We start from the raw sequence: 21,067 nt of genomic DNA on the forward strand, positions 1-21,067 counted from the left end.
TCATTACCACTATCGCCGCCTTCTTGAAATCTAAAGTCCTTTTTTGACCCATATCTAATTCTAATACCTTAAAAGAGCAATATTTTCAATTTTGAGAAACACTAATGTAAAACAAGTTATTACAACAAGCTTTAATGCTCCAATTTTCAGAGGATTTCAGATATTTCTAAATGTCACTGAGTCAAATAACTCGGGTATCCCGCCCACTCGTTTACTCATCTAATCAGTACTTCTTAAAATAGCTCTTTGAGGAAAAACAGTTAATGGAGAAAAAAGTATTCCATGGGAATTTGTTTAATAAACACCGTTATGGTTTCCTCCTTCTTGCCCAGTTTCCGCGATCTACTTGACTGCAGAAATGCAGTTTAACCCGAAATAAAGGACTTGGCCGAATCATTCAGAATCGAGATGGAAAGAAACTGATGAAGCGGAACTTGGGACAAGTTGTCCACAAAAAAAGCTCGAGGCTGTGACAAAAACTACAAAATGGATGCAAAGAGAAAAAATAATTAAAAATAAATAAATAAATAAAAAGGGGGGCTTTCGAATGTCGATCCGCTTCGACGCTCTAACGACGTCAAATCTAACGCTTCAGGGCTGAAAGAAAAGCACGGTGTTCAAGCCATATTGAGGAAAAGTTCTTGTCCGGCATTTTGGGAACGTGAGAAAAAAAGTGGTGGACTGTTGTTGTGCTGGTAATAAAATGCAGAATGTGCTGCGCATTCAGCTTAGAAGCAGTCTAGCGTAAGGAGTAAAAAGTGGCAAAGTAACTTCATGGCTAGGACCAGCCGACGCCCTCCGAAGGGACATTCACACCACAATAGTTATACGTTCCAAGAACCTTAAAGTTGCAGTCAGACTGTGGCTGTATTACTACTCCGCAAAGCAGAACTTCGTTTCTAGACAACGATAAGATAGTATTAATTTACGAACTGTATCAGGACTTGTATTTTTCTTAATTCGCTTTGGGAACATGACATGTCCTGAATAGGAACAGGGAGCTTACTCAAGCTATGTTCGAATATGTGTGGAATGGACGACACAAGCAGGAAGGGTTAACTTATTATTATTTTAACCCTTTATTTTCCACAATATTACAGGTGCTCTCGCCCTTCGGGGTATAAAGACCAACCACTTGTGGTCTGAACGTAAAAATATAAAGTACTAACTAACTAAAATAAGAGTAACTTTGAGAGCTTTACACAATTGACTAACTCTAAGACTGGCCTTTTAAATTATTACTTATGTAGTACGCAAACTGCTGAAAACTACAATACGTTTTGAATAACGAGAGGACTAAACCTATGGCCTTAAATTACAACTGAAGCATAAAGCTTTTTGTCTAGAAGTTGAATCTCCAGATATATTTCTCTTATGCCTAAAGTTGAACATATTTAACCAAGAGATCACAGCGAAGTGAGTGACATTATTTCACATCAAGGCGAACTTTCTAGGATTTGCGCGGTATATACAAAAGCAGCGATCATTCTAGGATTCGCGCTGCATGTACATAACCCCAGTTTGGTCGGAAATGGTATTGCTAGTATGATTGACTGCAACTTAGTTCTTAACACCCAGAGATTTGTTGATGTATACAATCCATAAATGTATAAAATCTGGTCTTCTTCGGTAGCATATAATTAGACCAGAACTCCAAATGGCATCTTGTGACTTTTCACTGTATCTCATAAATACCACAGAGACAGGGGAAGGGTGTGAAGGATCCTTTTTTTAGTGGACGGCACCAATTCGTGCTTAGAGAAGCCAACACTATTGGCTTTGAATCAAAGGTTACGGATAAACTAATATTAATGAAAATTAAGTAAACCCTAACGTTTCACAGTATAACTAGCTCTCAAGTTGGCTTTCATTGAAGTCGGCCTAAACACGCCTTATGGCAAAAATAAATAAACGCCGCAGAATTCTAATCGAGAGAATCAAAGATAGCAGTATGGCGTTCAAGCAGGCAGAACACGCTGTGATTTCACCCTCCAAAACCTTCCTTCTTTCTACCTAATTTGAATTTAGTGCGCGTTTCAAATTTACATTCTGGCAGAAAAATAAAACAAGGCTTAATAGGAAAGGGCATTAACGTAAAATAAATGGTTAGAAAATTAAAATGAGATCTTATAAATGTTTATAACTTACATATATTATCAGGGCTTCGTTACCATAAAAGACCACAAGACGTTAACTTAAATCTCATATTTTAGGGAGTTCCAAAAATAACATAAACGTGAACCAGTTTTTGGATAACTTGAAGACGTCCTATAATTCTTCATCATTCTATTTCTTCTTTATAAAGAAGCTGATGGACTTTGGGGCTTCGTAAGAATGCTTCAGCTGGGATTCCAAATTCTCTTAATCAGGATTTTGTGTGAGAATAGCGATATTAAGGGATGAAGCAGATTAACGAACTGAAATTTAAAAAAGCAGTTCTTCAGGCTACTCTTTCAATATTTTTCTTTTCTTTAGAATACTCAAATCTCTTTCAGGATACAAACAAGTTTTAAACATCATAATGATCTATCATGTTTGTAAAAATCTCTGAAGGTTTAAAGTTTAAACCGGAGTTCCTCCGTTCTTTTACAATTAAAAAGCATTTTAAATGATATGTATGTCTCAGAGAGCTTCCATTAAAAATATTATGTATCAAACTCTGTACTTTTATTTTTCTTTCATAAGCTGGAAATTGACAACGAAAGTTAGGCAAAACTACCAAGAGAGATGCCAACACTGAGATTGAAACAGGCAGCATGAACTGCCAAATATTTACTTATTTTACAGAACAAAAGTATATATGCAATAAGTTTATTATAATAATGCCATTCCAAACTTCAGTCTGTTATTTTTTCAAACGAAGAATTTTCAGATGTTTTCTAAGATAGCTTTTCCCAGTAGTTTAGTTTGCAATGCTGCACGTTTTCGACACACTAAAATTCTTGCAAAATGTGACCACACTCTGTCAGAGAATTCATGGTTATGTTTGAACAGATGTTTTATAGTGGAATTTCTAACAAAGGAAACATTGCATGGCCATCCATTCGTCCAGATTTACCAATGTGCAACTGACTTAAGGCTAACTTCCGTGTCAAGAGCATATTAAGAAGCTTATCAGTATTGAAGAATCAGGATAATATTCATGGAAACATTTTTCAGCTATAATAGTCAAGGCAAAGAACAAGGAAATGCAGCTATACCAGTAAAGGCAACATATTTTCAGAAAGAAAATTATGTTGTTAAAAATCTAAAGTGCTGAAAGGAAGAGTGGTACTGTTAACAATAGTGGCACTGTATATACTACTATTTTGTAACATAAATAAATTGTGTAAATTGTATACCATGATATTGGTTTCAATATCAAGATTCTTAGATTTCTTTGCCCTACTCTTTACTGTAATTTTCTGATGTCTGGAATTCTGACACGTGGAAGTCTATCAGCTGAAGAAATAACTTTGAGAGACGAAGAGAAAGAGCGAAAGAAATAAAATGAAACCAAACAAACTTGTCTTGAACGAAATTTAATCACAAAAATTCTTAAATTTTTAAAATTTATGTAGCCAAATAACATGCTTAAATGATGAAGAAATTTACTCAATAATTTGGGTGAATGAGAGACTGAATTTACGTGTTAAACGGCCTGTCAGAAAATGAGCAAATACTCTGTTTTCCAGTGAGTCATTCGGTAAATTTGCTATGTATAACCAATATGTCTCATACAAAGAAATTCAAATAGTTAAAGAAGTTGTTGGTGCAGCTTCTGTGCATTTAATATTTAGGCATCTTTATTTATTCTAGCTCTAAATAAGCGGCGTTATGAGAGACATAAGTTTTAAACATTTATTATGGTTCTAAATATCACACGTTGAAGAACTTTGCTATTTAAAAGCGAAGAATTTACCAAGAAATGGCGCACGAAAATTATGAATTGAAGTTAAATGCAAAAATGTCTTGCAAATTCCAAAAACTTTTATAATAACATTTGAGCCAACAATAATATTATACTTATACGGTACCTGCTCAGATCTTTTGTGCAGTTTTTGTTCTAATTCTGAATTTCGGTTGTTCTCTTTCCAGCGGAGTTAAAACATAAATATTACAATTTATTAAAATTTCAGGCGATATTTTATTAGTGATTTCAGGCGATATTGATTAAACTCAATTTTATTAGTAAATGTATAGTAATCCCTAACAATCACTCAAAATGAAGAGTGTTTCTAATATTTTAGTGAAAAATTCCATTTATCGACGAATATTAACATTTGGGTAACGTTTCTTCGGTGCAATTGTTCTATTTTTTCTTTTATCTATTTCAACAATATTACCATATTTAAAACAATTATCGCTGTAAACTGGCCATAAAAAGCTCGCGTAACAGGTAACGTAAAAGAAAAAATACCTTAATTGATTAATTACTCAAGTAAAGCGAGAAATGATATCATTTCAAGCAATTGTGCTAAAGGATTATGTTACGTACCGAATTCACATTAAATAGGGTTTCTCTGTAACTGTCGAACCATCAAGTTAGCTGGACTCTTCAAGCTAACTGAGCGGACTAACAGCTTACACTCCAAAAGTATGTACATGGAAACTTAATTAGTTCTTTAAATTCTTTTCCTTAAGGGAGACTAAGATGAGGTGCTTCTCCCACTTCCCTAACTCCAGTCCTAAACGGGCGACGAGTTACTGTCGACTATTTTTTTACTTCAGGCGCTACTGTTAGATTAGAATTATCTTTAGCTGGTGTCGATATAATCTGATTAAAGTTAAATTTTTATATTTCATTGCTTTAGCACGTTCACGCCGGCGCGGGCCACCGGTGGCCTGCACTAGTCTGTCTCACCCGGTGGCGCGTACCACCGGTGGCCCGCACTAGTCTGTCTTATCGGGCGCGCGTGCCACCGATGATACGCATTCGATTGTGTTATTAGAGGCTGAAAATTAAAATAATGAAACATTAGCGTTTATTCATTATAAAAACTTTTTAATAAGAATTATAATTAATAATTATTAGCAAACTTACAACTCGTATACAGGTCTGAACAGGTAATAATCGCGCGCCGCCAGATGAAACACGGCAAAATTCGCGTGCCGTCTCACGGCGAAGAACATGAAAATTGGCCCCGGCGTGAACGTGTTAAGTACTTCAGTTCTTAAAACCTAGAAACAACAACGTCTATTATTTAAGTATAAGTTATACATTGCAAGTAGCTTAATAATTCTTTAAATTAACTTTTACCTCTTGTCTGTGTTGTTGCAAGTTAGCTAGAATTCTGTTTAGGTGTAAAAACGATCATTCCTCCTGGAATTGAGAAAAGTTAAGCTGGTGTAATTAGATAGCTGATTAACTTTCAACTTTAAAAGTTAACAACTGGATGAAATTTACTTTCCACAGTAAGAACAATAAATGAATAGGATTGTTGGAATTCAGAATATCGTAAATTAATTCAAAGTTAAAAAAAAAAATGCCGAAAACTTCCGAAATATGATTTCATCTTTCTAATACAGTTAATTTAATACAGTTTCTAATATAGTCTTCGCACACGAAGTATGATCCTACTTCTTGTACGATAATTTATTCTTCTTGTATGACATATTTCTCGTCTGATGACTCTTGTTGTTTAAAGCATGAAATAGCAGTCCCCATATTTTGAGGAAGTAAGGTAATGTTATGTTAAGATACCAGGACACGCGAACTGAGGAGTGTCACCCCTTCCATGAGACAAGATATTTAATGTATATTCCACGTATACTAGTAAATACTTAATTTTCAGAATATCCCTAAATTTTCTTAATACATTTTAAATTCATCTGTTCATCATTAGCAATGTTGTAGAAACAATCAGGCATTTAATTTTGATGAAAGAAATGGGAAAATATGCAATGCTCTCACCGGGATTGGAGCTTCGGATCTCCCGACTGCTAGACGACCGGTTCTAGTCACATCGCGGGATAACCACGGTAAGGAGGGAGAAAATATTATACAATGTGTAGCCAATGATCGATTTACGGAAAAGAAGTTATGCATATTCGGTTCTGCATCTCGATAAATGATTGGATTTACCGACTCATTGAAATTCTAACTGATATAATCTAAAATGCATTAATTTATAAAATATCTAACTGATAATTTTTATAAATATTTGCACTGTTATTGTAATTATTTAAATATCTCCATACATAACGTACATGGTACACAGTCACATAAAACTTGATTTGTTTTATAAACAAATATAGGAAGATTTATTATTTTTCTTTGCGTTAATGCATTAGGATTTCTCTCGTATTAAAAGCACATACAATTAAATTAAGCATTCCAAATAATTATTACATACATATTTAATAAAACTCTGGAGCTTATAATACTTATGAAAGTACCAAGCAACTACAGTCATTAGTAAAAGAGTGTATGTGGGCGGCTTCTAGGTATTTCCAAATGGCAACATTCCAAATATAATACAGTTAAAAAATCATACAGTGGATTCTCCCCTTTATACTGGCTGTATTTTCCTCTAACTTAAGAAGGCAACCGAAAAACAAATTGCGAGAAAACTTGCTGTCTGGAAACTTCCGACTTCAATCTAACACTTCAAAGGGTATATTGCCTCCCAATAATATAGTGAACATTTCCGCTGAAATTGGTCTCTAATTCTAAGAACTTAAACGCCATTCAATATCAGCTGAGACAGCCACCTGCTCAGAAAGTCAAAATAATACAGGACCGAAGGTGGTTGTCTTAGAAAAGGTTCATTGTACTTATTGAGAAAATTAATCTTTTATTGTTCAATAAAATTAAAATCTCAACTCAAAAAATAATTTCAATTTTCAAAGTTCCAGTCTTTCTTTATTTTTGCACTTTTTTTAAAATGTTATAAGTAAGAAAATATCAATATATAAACTAGACATAACAGCTCGAGCGAAAAAGAAAAGTTAATAGTCTAAATAAGATTTTTAAAAAGTGCATTACTATGCAAAGATGATTTCTTCTACATGCTACGACAAATTTTCATCATTACCATTAGATTTTATTTTGTTTAACGCAATAACCAGGCTTAGGATCATATCTTACTATTGCACTGATGATATAAATTAATATTTGCTGAAAAATCCTATTGTAAAATACACATAATTTTTTTCGCGTTGTTACGGGGATATTTAACTCATTCTTTTGCTACGGAATATAAATCAAAGATCTTAGATCTCGTCATTTGGTAACAACTTGTGATTTTCTTGGACAGAAATCGATAAATGAAATCATAACACTCCCCTCTAAATATAATAAGTAAATATTATATTATTAAAATATTATTCTGATAAATATATATAATATTTAGCAGAATAACTCCACTGCTAAATATAATAAGTAAAATTCTATCCGGAACTGAACACGCCGAGTAAAATATTAAGTTTAATGCAAGTTTGTAAATTCAGCATGTAAGTATTCATAAAGAAAAGGTTGTTAAGGATTTAGTATTATTTACGTGTCTACTTATATACTGCAAGTTTTATCTAAGATTAATACATACACATCAGTTTCATATTTTGGAAAGAAATATTTCAATAATTCTGCTATGGAAAACTTATTGAAATTTTTAGTTAACTGTAAATTTAGAAATAACTAAAATGGCTCATAGATTCGTAAAACATTATAAACATTCTTTCCCCACCGTTTTGAATTAGCCAATTGGATTTCGCCACCTCTAGTTGTCCTTTCAGTGGGAAGGGACAATATAAAAAAATGAAGGTATTTTCTTGCAACCAAACCATTCTAAAAGATTTTTCGTCTTACCAGTAATTTAAGTGCCCCCCTATGTCGCAGAGATACTATACACACTTACAAACATCCAAGAGGGATTCGAACCTGGACCCAACGATGAGGCAGCCAACAGCACTATACCGATCACGGCGATACTGCTTGATTATTAAACATTAAAAATATAAATTTATGGTATTTCTAATTTTGATGATAAAAATTAAACTTCTTAAAACATGGGAGGGGGTGGAGGAAGAGGAAGAGAAAAAAATTTAGAAACATCTTCAAGGTATTTATCGTTTTCAGAAAACTAATTTGTTATCCTGGCCAAACAGGATGATTCTCATTCGAAGAAAACATTAGCCGCAAGTCTCGAGTGTAAGCGATTCGGTGAAATAAATGCACAGCTAATTTTTATTTGCAGCTAAATCTTAAATAGTGAAATCTTTCCTTACTGAATTCTGCCGTTTAGTTTTGCCATTTTCAATAATCCGTTTTAAATCTGAGATGTTATGCTCTATATCTTAATTTCTGGCGGATTAATTCTTAAACTAATAGATTTGTCACTAATAGAGATATAAATTAATAGCTATTCACCTATTTTAAAATACTTTTAGGTGTTCAAATTGAAAAATAGAAAACTGAGACTGCAACTTCATTTTACCCTTGTAATTTTGCATTTTTAAAATTTATCAAATATTCTTTTAACGCTGAGAAACTTTCATGGTAAACTCATCGAAAAACTTTTAATCTGGAGCTTTTATACTGCAGTTATTATTATGATTATTATGGTCATTATTTATATTTCTTTCAGTATTCTTAACAAGGAAGCTACAGTACGTAGTAATGTTATAGACACTAGAATTAAGGTGTGCAGTGCCATCGAATTTTTTGGTGAAACATCATTTGATAGTTAAATTTATTTATTAAACGTAATTTTTTTTCTTAATTCAAAAATAAATGCATTGCACAAATGCACACGTAAACGCATTGCACAAACGCACAAGTAAATGCACCTAATGCAATTTTTTTCCTTAATGCACAAGTTTTTTCTTAGTGCATAAGTAATTTTGTTAATGTTATTATAACATTTTTCAAGTACATTTTGTTGATACTAATATAATTTGTTATCAATTTATACAGATGTTACATATTAGTTGGAAATTTATCAATAGAAATTTTCTTATTAAGAGTCTTTTTATTTATTTATTTATTTATTGTTACGTAGTTATAATATTTTATTATAAGTTTAAAATTCAAGTAATTTTTGTATTTTGTTATTAAATTTTATGGAATAGAAATGTAAAAAGAAGAGCGAAATTAATTCCAGTATTTATTTCCTCTTAAAACAGATAACCCACAAGAAACTGGGAAAAAACGCAGTTCCCGGTTTAGTTGACTCCTCTTCCGCCAGAGATCGCTAGCTTCGCCTTGGCGCAGTGGTCACGTGCACCACCGCTGCGGGATTGATCCGCAAGCTCGCCTTCAGTCGATGGCCGTGTTCGAAGAGGATGAGGGCGGGCGGAAGCCTCGGCCCTTCCGCCCGTTCCGAAGTCACGAGGAGTATCTTTATGCGATGAAGGAAGATTTAGCGGAGTGGCTACAGACTCTTTATGACCTCCCGGTAACCGCAGACGATTTCATGGACCGTTTGGAGACCGGGGTGGTGCTGTGCCGGCATGCGAACCGTGTCATATCGGCCGCTAAACGCCGGGGCCGATCCCCGGACGAGTGGCGAGAAGTGGTGTACCGCCCCGAGGTACAGCCCGGCACATTCCACGCCCGAGACAACGTGCACAACTTCATCGCCTGGTGCCGGGGCGCCCTCAAGATCAAGGAATGTCTATTGTTCGAAACGGACGATCTGGTGATGAGGAAAAACGAAAAAAACGTGGTGCTATGTTTATTGGAAGTGGCCCGTCGGGGCACCAGGTTCGGGATGCCGGCGCCTCTCCTCGTGCAAATGGAAAGAGAGATTGATGCAGAAATAGCGGCCACCAGCCGCGAAGAAGAGTCTAGGACAACCCCTCCATCGTCCCTGTCTCTAAGGGGTGACTCGGACGAGGGTCACGAGGCCGATGACGATTCGGAGTCCGAGCCCCCTGCCACTCCGAGGCAACCGCAGACACCGCAGCCGCAAATTGTGACAAATGACCTGAGGTCTCTACACGAAAGGGTGAGTCTCATTACTTTCTATTTTCCTGATATAACATTGCCCGTTTTTACCTTCTGAGGGAAGCCCCTCCAATTCTTCCCGACGAGAAACCCCTTCAAAGCGCCTTCCCGGCGCATGTCTGTCCTGCGCAGAGAAGTGACTTTTACACGAGCATGATCCCATGACATGAAAATATCCCCGAAAATACGAAGGTCTATTCTTTGTCGCGAGGCAAAACATGGCTGTTTTGGCATTGAAGACACTATCACGAATCATATGACAGTGTTGTTAATGGATACTTAATGTACTTTTAAATGTTGCATAAAATATTTAATACAGTAGAATTCCATTTTCCTTTCAGATCATGTAAAATTAAGCCTGTTGCTAATTTAGTGATGCACTTCTAGTTTTCCCCTTATTCTTTTAAATAAGATTAGAGGATCCGATAATACAATACACAGTATATAGTTCTCCTAACAAAGTATATATTAAAACAATTTAGATGAACACATATGGCATGTACAGTGGCCTATAATATTCGGCAGATACGTAGGCTTGAATGAAAAAGCTGCTATAATGCTGTGTATTACATTACTATTCTTTATTTACTTCGTTAGTCATTCCTTAATCATAAGAAGAGTTAGTTTTTGATAAAATGCATTTAAAGAAACATAACGATGTTCATTCCAATTCCAGTGAAGAAATTTTTGTATTATAGTACGCAGTGTCAAAGTAAATGAAAGTAGTTTTATTTCCTTAATTTTAGTTCATTAATAATAATAATAAAAAGAAATTATGTGTTCAGTTTTACAGCCTACCAAGTAAAATTAATTTCAGCTTTACATTTTTATGGGGGGGGATAGAAATCTTACTGGGTGTTAAGGGAAATGAAAAATAGATTCATCATTAAATTCTACAGAAATAAGTATGCTATACATTTTGTGTTACGGAAAAAGAAATATTTCATAATTGCACAATTTTCTTGAAATGTAATCCGATCAATAAAAAAATATGATTCCCTCACTTCAGTTATACATATTCGGCTTATGAGAGGAATATTCTGTTATGTGAATTTTCTTGATATTGGAGATCTTGTGATCCGATTTACTTCGGATATTTTAACATGAACTGTAAAAAATCTACGAATACAGATATGATCTGAATTTTAAGATAAATTCGTCAGATTTTTACGATTACATCCCACGTGCTTATCATTCTTCACCAGATCACTGAATAGAAGGTTAAGAAATGAAATGGAACATTCGAATCCTGGAATCTCAAGAATCTTTAGGATTCTAGATTTAAAAACTCGAACTTTCATGCTTTTCTTCGTATTTCGAATCCTGACCCAGAAAATTGCTGTATATTTTAAGCCGAAACTTCGGGAAATTATTGACGTTCATTAAAAAAGAAAAACGAATTTTGCGGTATCAGCAAACTTGAATCAGTAATTTTAGAACCTCGTAGTAGACCTGCTTGTCAGTCCCCCCCCCTGTTTTTGAGGACAACAGGAATTTAATCAAGTATTTTGTTTTCTAAACACATTGCTATCAGAACTAATGCACTAAACATTCGACGTTTAGAGTTTACATGTGGTAACTTTTGAAATAATCCTCTCTCTTTTGTATCTGATTTAAGTTAAAAACATTCTTGAGTTTCATAAAGTCTGAATTATTATTCAAGTACTTTTATCAAATTGTATTGAGAGAATGAATCTCAAGATTCAAGTTTTAGCTATACACTTCATTTGTATTGGCTTAATACAATATAGGCGCATTTTTTTAAAAATGTTTTCTTAAATATGTTTTTCATTAAATGCGTGTTTCTAATTTTGCTTTATAACAATTTGAGGGGTATATTTTTAGCTAAATGAAATACCTCTATCACCCACTCACCCTCAAACGTTGTCTTTAGTGTGATGGCGAGTTACTGCCGTTTTTAAACAGATTGTAGTAACGAGAGATACACAAAATGAATGTTAAATTTATTTTCTTACCGATGGTGAGTTAAAGTTGGCACAACATAAAATTTATCTTCTTTTAGCTACTGTCCAGAACGTAAAACAAATTAACACCAGTGCTCCTACTCGAAGCTACTGTTCTCACTGGGTCGTATAACTTAATGCTAATAATATTCACATTTAATCAAAACCGTGCATAATGTCCAGCAATCAGTTTTATTATAACAGCGGCACCCAACTAGGCATTGCAACTAGGCTATTGCTGCCGCTGTCTACAGGCAGCGGCAGCAATAGTAAAGATCTCTACTGTAAGCCATCCGGTTGCGATGCTTCCTCTCAATCTAAACGACATCGTTTGCCTTAAAATCTGCATATACCCCTGGAGTGATCGAGTAAGTGACTAAACGAGGCATAAAAGAAAGGCTCAAAAATAAATTTTAATTAAATGTTACAAATTAATTATTTTTTAATATCAAGTAGTAGGTATTTTCTGATTTATTATTCTTATACGAAAGATTCGAATTTCGATCGCTTTTAAATTCGAACTGGGATTAGGATGCAAGAACATATTGGATCTGTCCCATCTCTAGTTATAAAGTTCCACCCATGGCTCTTCTAAAGTTTACCATGGTAAACTATAATGGTAAACTTAACTATAATGGTAAACTATAATGGTAACTATAATGGTAAGTCCCGATTAACAGGAATAAGCCAGAAATGACTTCTACGGTTAACTGAAAATGAAAGTTACTCTGAGGGCAGTTAATAAAAGCTAAAAGAGTAATAAACCATATTATAATTAACAGAAGAATAATATGATATATACCTTTCTGGCCAGTTCCATTTTTTGATCATACGGCCGGATAGGAGAATCGGAATCGATATTGAAAATAAAGAAAATGCACTATAAATACGAGAGAACTAATATCAGTAGAAATCAAGAAACACGATTATACTCGTAAAATAGTATTAAAAGAGCAGTATTTACAAGAGAACATTAACAGTGTCACTGAGTGAATTCCTGTAAAAAAGTTGGCAGCATTGTTTGTTGGGGGCTTATTTTATCTGGTATCCATCATTTGATATCACTTCTGTTATACTGCTCATTTTTGTTTTCCCATTTTTATTTTTCATGGATGTTTTGTTTTATGCTAGTGGTTTGTGACAGTAAATTTTCATCGTTTGATAGCCAACAAACTCAGCATTTTCTCTCTCTCTCCCGCTTTTTTTTTTTTTTTTTTTTAACAAAACTGGTTAATATGCTTTTAGATAACTGGCAGTTAATCGTATATGAGTAATCTATCAACTTCTTAATCCTTACAGAACTGTTTGTAAAACACACCCATTTCTAAATCCCGAGCAAAATGAATACCTTCTGTATGTAATGAAGTTTGTAGAGTCTGCGATAAAAGTGACATAAATATCACGCTTGACAAGTCAACAGTTAAAAAAATAGTTACAAGGAGCTCAATCAGACAAGCATTTCATTCATATGTGTTTCGGATTGCGTTTCTGTTCATCTATTCCATACCTTGTGCTATCATAATCATTCAGTGCTATTACTAAAATTTTAAAGTGAAAGATGGTAACTTTAAATCGCAGGAATAATAATAATAGAAATATTTTGTAATCTGAAAACTTCAGATTATAATCTTAATCTGAAAACAGAATTTACGATCAAATAAACAAAAATTAGTCAGGATCTCAAAACATGATTTAGCGTTGTTTCACTTTTCATTCGAGTCTATTGCCGTTCAGAAAAACGTAGGGTATTTTTCTTTCATATTTACTCTTTTTGTTATTAATTAGCAAGCTATTTAAAAGTAAGAGATGCAGTTCTTAGGGACATTTTTTACTTTTGAATCTGATTCAGTTAAATAAAAATTCATTTAATTCACGGTACAGCTCATTAAAAACATTAAATATTTTTGATAGAATTACGTCATACACATTTTCATTTTTCAAATAGACAGAAGCTATACAACGTTATAAGGTATTTCTCCCGCCTTCTTAGCATGCATTCGTAGTGTAGTGGTCAGCACGCTGGGCTCGTATTCCAGAGGTCCGTGGTTCGATTCCCGGCGAAGGCGTTGCTCATTTTTCACATCTTTCTGCTTCCAAAACATCCTGATGTCTCTACAACGTTCCGATGTTAGTCTAAATACTAACATTTAAAATCCTATAAAATGTTTCGCTGTTCCACTTGGGTCATCTCTATCGATAATACCTACTGATAAACCAACCATATTAAACTTATAGGCTATCTCTAAAACCTCAACCTTTTCAGATTTTATTTTATTTATTTATTTATTGCTTTTCTAACTGGTAACACTGAATTTTTACAGTCCAACAAAACTGAAACACAACTCAGGGTGGGGGGAAGGGAATGAAACTTCGTATACTAATTTCTGCATTTAATTTTAGAATCTAAAATGTTATAAAACTAAAATAAAGTATTAAAGAAGCATATGACGGTTTAAATAAATTAAAAATTTATGTAATATAAACAGAAGATCGCAATCTGTATGTTACAAAATCTCATCAACATTATTCGATTTAATTTTGCATGTAGAAGGTTGCACGCACGAAATAGAGTAAATCGACATATTATAAGATATAAAATTTCATTTTATTTACAGCTCTGATAAATATAAGCATAAAATAACGTAGGTTTCAGAATATTGTTGAAATGCGCGAAAAAATGAGTTTTTAAATTATTCCATATTTTAAGATGATCAGCAAAAGAGGTTTTTGTGATATGGAAGATAAATTAAAGATCTTGGGCCTTGTTATTTGGCACCAACGTGATTTTTATTTGAAATGAGCAAAATCCCTGATTAAAAAAACATTAGCATTTTTCCAATGTGTAAGAAAAAGCTTTATTTATGTAAATTATTGCGCTGAATTTCTTTGTATACTTGTTATTAAATTTAGAGTTCTCCTTACAACTGTGAATAAACAGAAAGGAGCTATTAATTTAAGCCCAAATGATACTGCCATTTAAAATTAGTTACACCTTTACCATGTTCAACAAGGAAGTTGGACTTCTTCTACCCCAATTTTAAGCAAGAGCACCCCAAGGAGGCGTCCGAGGGTCTCCCACCCCTTTTCCCTACCAGCAAACCACACGAGAGGACTTTCAACTCGTGGATATTTGGAGTGCCCCATACCGCAAAGACACTATACATTTACAAACATATATGCCTTCTCCCGGATTCGAACCTGGGCATTCAGTAAGGCAGTAGGCTTCTCTAACCACTGTACCTTCTAAACGGCAGTGCTGACAGTCTCAAATTAAATTAATGTGGATTATTCATGAGTATGCTAAAATTTTACTATAGTTAATTGAGAAAACATAAAAGTCATATTAAAAAGTATTACGTTAGGCCTTTTCTTTCTACTATTTTAAATTGCATGCAATGAATATGGAATTTTCGTCCACTACAAGTCATAATTTTTCTTAACAGAAATCTGTCATAAAAATCCTAAGAAGCGTGTTACCGTGAATCAGTACTGCAATTTTTAGTTCATGTTTTAATTTGAACTTCCCTTTGCACCATGTGGACATTAATTTAGAATATTCCAAAAATCATACCTTTATTTACATTTCCTTCTTTCTGCTGAAAGTATCATGATTGGGAGTCTCTACCAACGAGACGCAATATAATGTTTTCCAGTTTGTAAGCATTATATTGCTATATCTCGTTTGGTCTCTCACATGTTTAACACGTGAGAAATAGTTCCTAATTTGTATATTGTAGACATAGAACTATAAACATTTCTTGTTACCATTTGTTATATTTAGGCACCTTGTTTCGTCTAAAAATAATCATATATGTTGTGCTGATATTTATTTTTCAATGACCCCTTTTTCCCTGATCCCCTTGAAATGCGGCTTTTCATAAAATTTCCGGGGATATTGATTTTCAGCTCTTAGAAAGAGTTCTTTTCAAGATACCAGAGGCACAATAGGTGAAACTTCAGGAGATTTCTCTGGAATACTCTGAAAATATAGATTGGCAATAATTATATCAATCTTTATGTTTTAGAGGAATGTAGTAGCACTTGTTATTTTGTCTTGATGAAATTTCACTCTTTAAATAAATGGAATTTCTATAAATATCGGACTTAAATCTTTTTCCTAATAGTATAATCGAGTTGATTTTAACATTTTTTAAAACTCTTCTTATTTTTTATTTCGTACAGTAAGAGAACCCTGCGACAGTCATAAACCCCCTACTGAAACGTTCTTTACATTGACGGAACCAGGTTTGTACATTTCTTTTTTGTTCGTTTAGAATAATAAATAGACCTTGTTTTGTTGCATTCATTTAGGTAAACCCTTGAGCCATCCAATATCACAATGTATTTCCATTTACAACCCGTTACATAGTTTTCATACAGAGTTGTACAAAATGTTCTGTGTTGAGCCACATGCCTCCGCAAAAAGCTGCTGAACATTGCTATTGTTGCTACAGGTGTATTAAAAAACTTTGCAAATGATTTCTGCGTCGGTGCATTTTCTCTTGTTATCAACGAATTGACTTTAGTACACACCTTTTTCGAATATTCGTTTGTAGTCTTCCCTCCATGTAGAAGTAATGATTTACGGTTTTTTTTTTCCCTTTCCAAATAGAAATTGTGCTTATTTTGTAGTTAAAAATTTTAATACCATGCATTTCGCTAAGTTTTTGAGTTATGGATTAGGAGTATTTCTCTTCGAAAAGCGCAAAACCATGTCCTTCAATACACAGCTTGTTTACATGCGGCACTTTGAAAAAAGAACAACTTTAAAAAGTAGCAGACGATATTTCTCGTTTCAAATAGTAAGCTTCTGCCAAAGATTTTTTGTTCCAAAACTTTTGCTTTTTTTTTTTTTTTTTTTTTTTTTAAATCTTTATAGAAATAATTCTAAAAACATGTAAATGCCCTCTGTAGTTAATAGTTGTTTAATGGTAAGTGATTTAAAATTAAGCTATAGTGTAGACCGACCAGGTGTTTAATTCTGAATTAGAGTTTTGTTTCGAAAAATATTCGAAATTAATAAGCAGAATAAGCTGTCTGATGTTTGTAATGGTTTTAATACAACAAACCGTAGTTTAAGTTAAAATTTTGTTGTAAACTACTAGGACTGGTTTAAAAAATTTCTTACATGGATTTAAATTTCACTTGTTCTTGTGTTTGCAGTCAGATTATTGATAATAATAACTCTCCAATAGATTAAGATACCTCTGTGTGTTAGCCGTTACATGGCATTAGTTTCACATCACAGTGATATAATCTTATTAAATCAGAATCAGAATCAGCTGCGTGGCTGAAAGTGTAAATTTTTTAAAAAAATTTTCCTGTGAAAGTAATTTTCACACCGCTTTGGTGCATGCTCACATCTTTTCTAACCTTGGCCATTATATTTTACCTCTGAGCGTCTGGTAATTGTAATTACCTCGACTGTCCATTCTGAATTAAAAAAAAATCTTTCAATTCTATCTTTGAATGATTAACTGAGATGTAAATTGGTTGTAAGACTAAAGCCTTCCAAAGCTACATATGTTTATTTTAGACGTTATTTATTTTGTGAATTAAATATCTATTCTAATATATCTTGGAATTATTATCCAAAAAAGGCGTGGATATCTCATGAAAATAAGAGAGCTAAAAAACGTGAAAAATACAGCAAGACTCGCCGAAAACCAAGACTTCACTTTGACTTTTTACCAAAGACTGATGCGTTTTAGATTCTGTTCCCGATATTGAAACACATGTTTATTTATGCAGTCATTGAAGTGAGTAGCGATGCAGTGGTGGGGTAATAAAACCGTGACAGAACAAGATATCATTTGCGATAGAAACAAGCCTATGCACTACAACAGAGTTGTAGTTTCATTACTCTCAACTCATGCGAGGTAGTTGTTATGAAATATTGTGTATTGCTCAGAGCTATGGAGAATCAGCAAATGTCACTGATTTTTGACTTAATTCTTAGTTCTAATTCTTTTGTAAAGATTCCATTATGTTAATACGGCAACTGTTTATTCAGGATAAATCATCAAGAGCAAATCTGAATTCGGTGATAATGCTTCTTTTCTATTGTTTCGAATTATTCTTTGTTCATTTGGAATCCCAGGAATACAGCATCAAATCGACATGCAGTTCAAAATTCGCTTTAGATTCTATACCAATATGGATTCTTTGCATGTATCTTAAAAATAATAATTTACTCGATTTTTTTCCCTTGTGTTATTTTCGGCCTTGACTATATTACGGCAATGTTGATTATATACCGTTTCGATACTATGCCCATGTCGACTTGTGCCAGTGATCATATGCCTGTAACGAATCACGCAATTGATGAAAGTGCATTAATCCTCTTCCTGATTTTACATTATTGCGAAATTTTTTGTTTTGTTTTGTTTTTGTTTGTTTGTTGTGTTGATCGTGAACCGGCTCTTTCAAATGTTACTGCCACGGAATGTTATGCTGCGCATGTCAATCTTATGAAGTATCGATTCTAATCAATCTTAGTTCTACGAATGTAAACCCGGAAGAAGACGACGTGTTGAGACCACAGAAATACTTAATTAATTCTGGATCAAGGCCTACATAAGGTTAGATGCAAAATGCTTGTACTTCTGGCGCGTTTTTTTTTTTTTTTTCTTTTTCTTTTACTACATATTACGTTTAAGTTTTTGAATAACATCTGAGCTATAAAAGCTAGCGTGAGGCTAAAATGTAAAATACTGCACTGTTTATACACACAGCCAGATTTTTAGATGCCTAAGCATGTAAAAGACTTTTGATGTCCATAAAGCATACATTTATATCAGTTTTTTTACCCCCCATTCCTTCTCTTTCGGTCTTAGCTGCATACATTCCGTGGTAAAACCGGCACCGAAAATCTTGGTGGTGCACCTTTTCCTGAGCAGCTTTTTATAGTGCCGTCTTTTCTTGATGCCTAAGCACATGCTTATTTTCCTAAAAGTTTCATCCAGTTCCACATACAGCGTAATTATTATCTATTTCATTTATCATCTGTGTGAAATTATATTGCTTATTAGCTTTAATAAGCATAATGGTGTAAATATAATCTGTAGTTCTTAATGATAATTTCTAAAAAACTGTTGTTATTTTTTTATTTAGTCATTTATGATAAACATGTGAGACTATTTTGCCTATAGAAAGGGATGCCTTCATTGAGATCTTTTTAAGGGAAACTGACATCTATACATGTTATTTACATGACATCTATACATGCATGAAGAAATCCACATATGATACTGATGTTTACGCAATTAATGTTAAAGTGTGTTTTTTACACCATAACTTTCCATAAAAAATCCCTCTTACTTTTGCATTGCTTAATAGGATCTACGCTTATCAGAGTAACAAAATGAATCATTTAAAATGTCATTTTATCTGTACGCCTTCATGATATTTTGTAGTATTTTATAGCATATCTGTACCGATGAAATGCATTTCCGATACTCTGCAATAGGCAGATTGTAAAATTTCTAACTATTTCTTATGGGTAATATTGTCTCCATCCAACATAAAATCTAATGCTCGTGGTAAAATTTTGTATTAATTCATAACAAGTTTCTGTATATATTTGTGTTTTAATTCTGTTGAAACATACTATATTTTCTTAATATTTTGATATTACATTGCCTGTATCGTTTCACATTCCAAAAATAAATGCAGAAACTTTGCATTTAAAGGAAATCAGGAACTTTTGAAACTTGTTTTTTAATTTTATTCCGAAGTCAGAATCTAGCTTCGCTAACAAATTCAGCTAAATATCTGTTTGAATTTTTTAAAAATATTTTACGACTTAATGGTAAACCCCTTTTAAAGATGTTTAACTATAACCTCAGTTTTTTCAAGTTGTATGTTATTATTCCTCCGTTTCTGAGATGAATTTTCATTTTATTTAACAGTAAAGCTTTGATTTTATCATTTGACAGTAACAACTACCAGTTTTATTCATTTAGTGGTGAGATCCTGTTTGAGATATTAGACTATAATCTGAGGTTATTCGAAATAGAAGTTTCTTTTTCTGTCTCCGCCTTCTACACCCCCACTAGAGAGCCTTACAGTTCAAATTCCATTAAATCTATATTAAATCTATAAAATTTAATAGTATTATGCTGTATTTTAGTATATATCTGCTCATGAAGGATAGTATCAATCTCTCTGGTGGAAAATAATATATGTAGTGTTTTTTCCCACCAGAGTTACTTTAGGCTCATTTGTGATAGACGTGTTACCTATTGTGTCATTCTTCAAAAATTCCTTTAAAAACTGCCACTTAAGGCTTGGAGCTAGGAAGTAAGACTTACCTCCATGACTTAAGGCGTCGTTACTATTTAGGAAACAGAAAGGAGCCCTTCACATGTGAGGTGCGGTGGTGATTAACAGCAGCTGAACTTGTTTGCAATACAGTCCCCGACGTATTTACATTGTGTCAAGGACGTCATTAACAGATACCATCTTACTTGGATGAAGGTTCCAAAGAGTGTGTATTGTACATAGATGTTCTTTGGCTTTTCTATACCAAAGAGATGTTCTTTTGTCCAGAAGTTGCTCTGTTGCTCTTTTGTGATGAGCGGGGTTTAGAACTACCCTCCGCTACGAATTCCTCTTATACTCGTCCTCCGAAATTCTGTTGAACAAAACTGCAGTGGAAAACTGCTTGGTCAAACAGTCATCCTTTGGCTTTTCCTCATGAAATGCTACCACCCAGTTCTTGCAAAATACTTCCTGAGAATCAGAAAAGGATTACCAATGTGGTGTTTGTTCGAGACACTGGAAATCAAATTTTCTGCAGACGAGTTTATAATTGTTGTATAATGAAATCGAAACTTATCATCTGTTTTACTCTATACATTTATAGACTAGATTGCAAATTTGCTTTGGATCAAACTGATATTGAACCTTATGATCATGATGAATTAAAACTATTTTTAATTTTAGAAACATCTGTCTTTCAGTCAGTCATCGAATTTCTGAACAGTTATGTATGTTATCATGCATTTGTTCTCCATGTGCAGGCAGGCAAAAGTTATTTTTGCTCTGAATGTAAAATATATAATTTATCTGCTACTCAGTCTGGTAAATAGTAAGCTTCCAGAATGTTGCCCCTGACGAGACGTAAGATCTTTCATATTATAATTGCTAAAGAAATTTCCAAGCAATAAGCATG

At 33.6% G+C, this 21,067-nt stretch overlaps 1 protein-coding gene across 1 annotated transcript in view; it reads left to right on the forward strand.

The window, feature by feature from the left end:
* Positions 1-9,230: 9,230 nt before the first annotated feature.
* The window catches only part of LOC118190624 (GAS2-like protein pickled eggs), a 140,286-nt gene continuing 128,449 nt past the window's right edge, over positions 9,231-21,067 (forward strand). Inside the window, exon 1 of the mRNA XM_085822350.1 lies at positions 9,231-9,929. Coding sequence (XP_085678476.1) covers positions 9,246-9,929 — 684 coding nt within the window. The 5' untranslated portion in view covers positions 9,231-9,245. The remainder of the gene's footprint in view (positions 9,930-21,067) is intronic.

Source organism: Stegodyphus dumicola, chromosome 8 (genome assembly GCF_044657685.1).
Source record: "Stegodyphus dumicola isolate Sdum_Otavi_A_Nest chromosome 8, ASM4465768v1".
In the NCBI taxonomy this organism is placed as follows: domain Eukaryota; kingdom Metazoa; phylum Arthropoda; class Arachnida; order Araneae; family Eresidae; genus Stegodyphus; species Stegodyphus dumicola.